At 37.1% G+C, this 2,097-nt stretch overlaps 1 protein-coding gene across 1 annotated transcript; it reads left to right on the forward strand.

Annotated features, from left to right (window-relative positions):
- Positions 1-271: 271 nt before the first annotated feature.
- Positions 272-1,833, forward strand: LOC120250528 (indole-3-pyruvate monooxygenase YUCCA8-like). The gene is made up of 5 exons (XM_039259353.1): positions 272-613; positions 671-952; positions 1,058-1,306; positions 1,443-1,565; positions 1,669-1,833. Exons 1-5 carry the CDS (start codon positions 272-274, stop codon positions 1,831-1,833), a joined length of 1,161 nt encoding a protein of 386 aa, XP_039115287.1.
- The last annotated feature ends 264 nt before the right edge of the window (positions 1,834-2,097 follow it).

Consider the following 2,097-nt stretch of genomic DNA (forward strand, 5'->3'; position numbering starts at 1 on the left):
ATTAATTACCTTATGTTTAGCCAGTCTATACTCTAGAGAAAAGATATATATAGAAACTCTTGGAGAAACAGTTTCTCTTTACTTCATACATATTAGTTTCTACTTGCATGCAACTATTTTCTCTTTAGCACATCATACCTATATATATATATATAAATACGTACACAAATACAGTCCACGCCCAACTTGTTATGCATGGCTATAAACTAGTGAAAACCCTACCATCACTACTACTACTACTACTACTCCAAGTACTCCAACAATACCATCCATGGTGGCCGGGCCAATCATAATAGGCGCAGGGCCATCAGGTCTGGCAGTGGCCGCCTCATTGAGCCGTCTATCGATCCCTTCGATGATCATCGAGCGATCAAACGATATCGCTGATCTGTGGCAACATCATACCTATGATCGTCTTTCTCTCCACCTCCCTAAACAGTTATGCCAACTTCCTCACCTCCCATTCCCAACTCACTTCCCTACTTACCCTTCAAAAAATGACTTCCTCCATTACCTCCATTCCTATGCTCTCCATTTCTCACTTAAGCCTTTGTTCAATCACACTGTAGTGTCTGCTTCCTTTGATGCCAGTTGTTCCCTTTGGAGAGTCATTGTCACTGTTTCTGAGCCTCTTTCGGCTGCTTCCGGAACTAGTGAGTCCCTCTCGGAGACGTTATCGGAGTCTGGTGAGTCAACTGTTTTGCCGGAGGTGGTGGAGTTTATGTCAAGGTGGCTGGTGGTGGCCACCGGAGAGAATGCAGAACCAGTCATGCCAGAGATGAAAGGGAGGGAGATGTTCCATGGCAGTGTCTTGCATTCTAGTGAGTATAAGAATGGAATGGAGTATAAGGACAAGAAGGTTTTGGTTGTTGGTTGTGGGAATTCAGGGATGGAGATGTGCTTGGACTTGTGTGAGCATGGTGCTATCCCTTTCCTGTCTGTGAGAACTGGGGTAATATATATATATATATATATATGTTCTGTTTTTTTGATCATTAATTAATTCAATTGATTTTGAACAAGATGAATATATATGCATGCATGTGTGTGTGTGTAGGTGCATGTTTTGCCAAGGGAGATACTAGGAACATCAACATTTAAGTTGGCAATGAAGTTGATGAAATGGCTGCCATTGAGAATGGTGGACAAAGTGCTGGTAATGGTGGCCAAGTTGGTGATTGGAGACACAGAGAAGTATGGGTTAAAAAGACCTCAAATGGGGCCACTGGAGCTCAAGAACTTGACAGGAAAAACACCCGTTTTGGATGTTGGAGCTCTTTCATTCATCAAAGATGGAACCATTAAGGTATTATTATTATTATTATTATTATTATTATTATTATTATTATTATTATTATTATTATTATTTAATTATATATATATATATATATATTACAGAAGGTAAAAGACAAGATTTCTTTTCTGTAAAAATCTTTTTACAGATAGTACCAGAAGTAGAATCTCTAACATGCAATGGAGCCAAGTTTGTTGATGGGAGAGAACTGACATTTGAGTCTGTGCTTTTCGCAACTGGTTATACAAACAATGTTCCTTCATGGCTCAAGGTCATCAATCATTTATTCATATATAATTAATTCCCATTTCATTATATATATATATATATATATAATACAAAGCATTAATTTATTAATTGGTTTTTAATTATAGGAAGAACATGATCATCATCAGTTATGCTCTAATGGATGGAAAGGAGAGAAAGGGCTCTATTATGTAGGATTCACAAGGAGAGGACTACTCGGAACACGCATCGAAGCCGACAAGATCGCTTTCGACATTGCTGGGAATTGGAAGAACAAGTTGCAGCACTACTGATGATGACTGATCAATTAATTAACCATCCAAGTACTTAACAAAATTTTTGTTCCTATCATTGTGTCTCAAAGTTCATGATCATCATATCATATATCCACATGAAGATGTGGTGCATGTGTACAATCTTACAAGTTCTCAACATGATACAAGAGTGCATACAGCACTGCTTATGTTATCTTTTATTATTATTATTATTATTATTATTATTATTATTATTATTATTATTATTATTATTACTACTTTAATTTGCAACACAAGTCTTGT

This window comes from Dioscorea cayenensis, chromosome 19 (genome assembly GCF_009730915.1).
Source record: "Dioscorea cayenensis subsp. rotundata cultivar TDr96_F1 chromosome 19, TDr96_F1_v2_PseudoChromosome.rev07_lg8_w22 25.fasta, whole genome shotgun sequence".
Lineage (NCBI taxonomy): Eukaryota > Viridiplantae > Streptophyta > Magnoliopsida > Dioscoreales > Dioscoreaceae > Dioscorea > Dioscorea cayenensis.

Coding starts and splice junctions, on each gene's coding strand:
- LOC120250528 (XM_039259353.1), top strand. CDS start 272: ATGGTGGCCGGGCCAATCATAATAGGCGCAGGGCCATCAGGTCTGGCA. Junction 1,307..1,442: donor TCAAAGATGGAACCATTAAG/GTATTATTATTA, acceptor ATCTTTTTACAG/ATAGTACCAGAAGTAGAATC. Junction 1,566..1,668: donor ATGTTCCTTCATGGCTCAAG/GTCATCAATCAT, acceptor TTTTAATTATAG/GAAGAACATGATCATCATCA.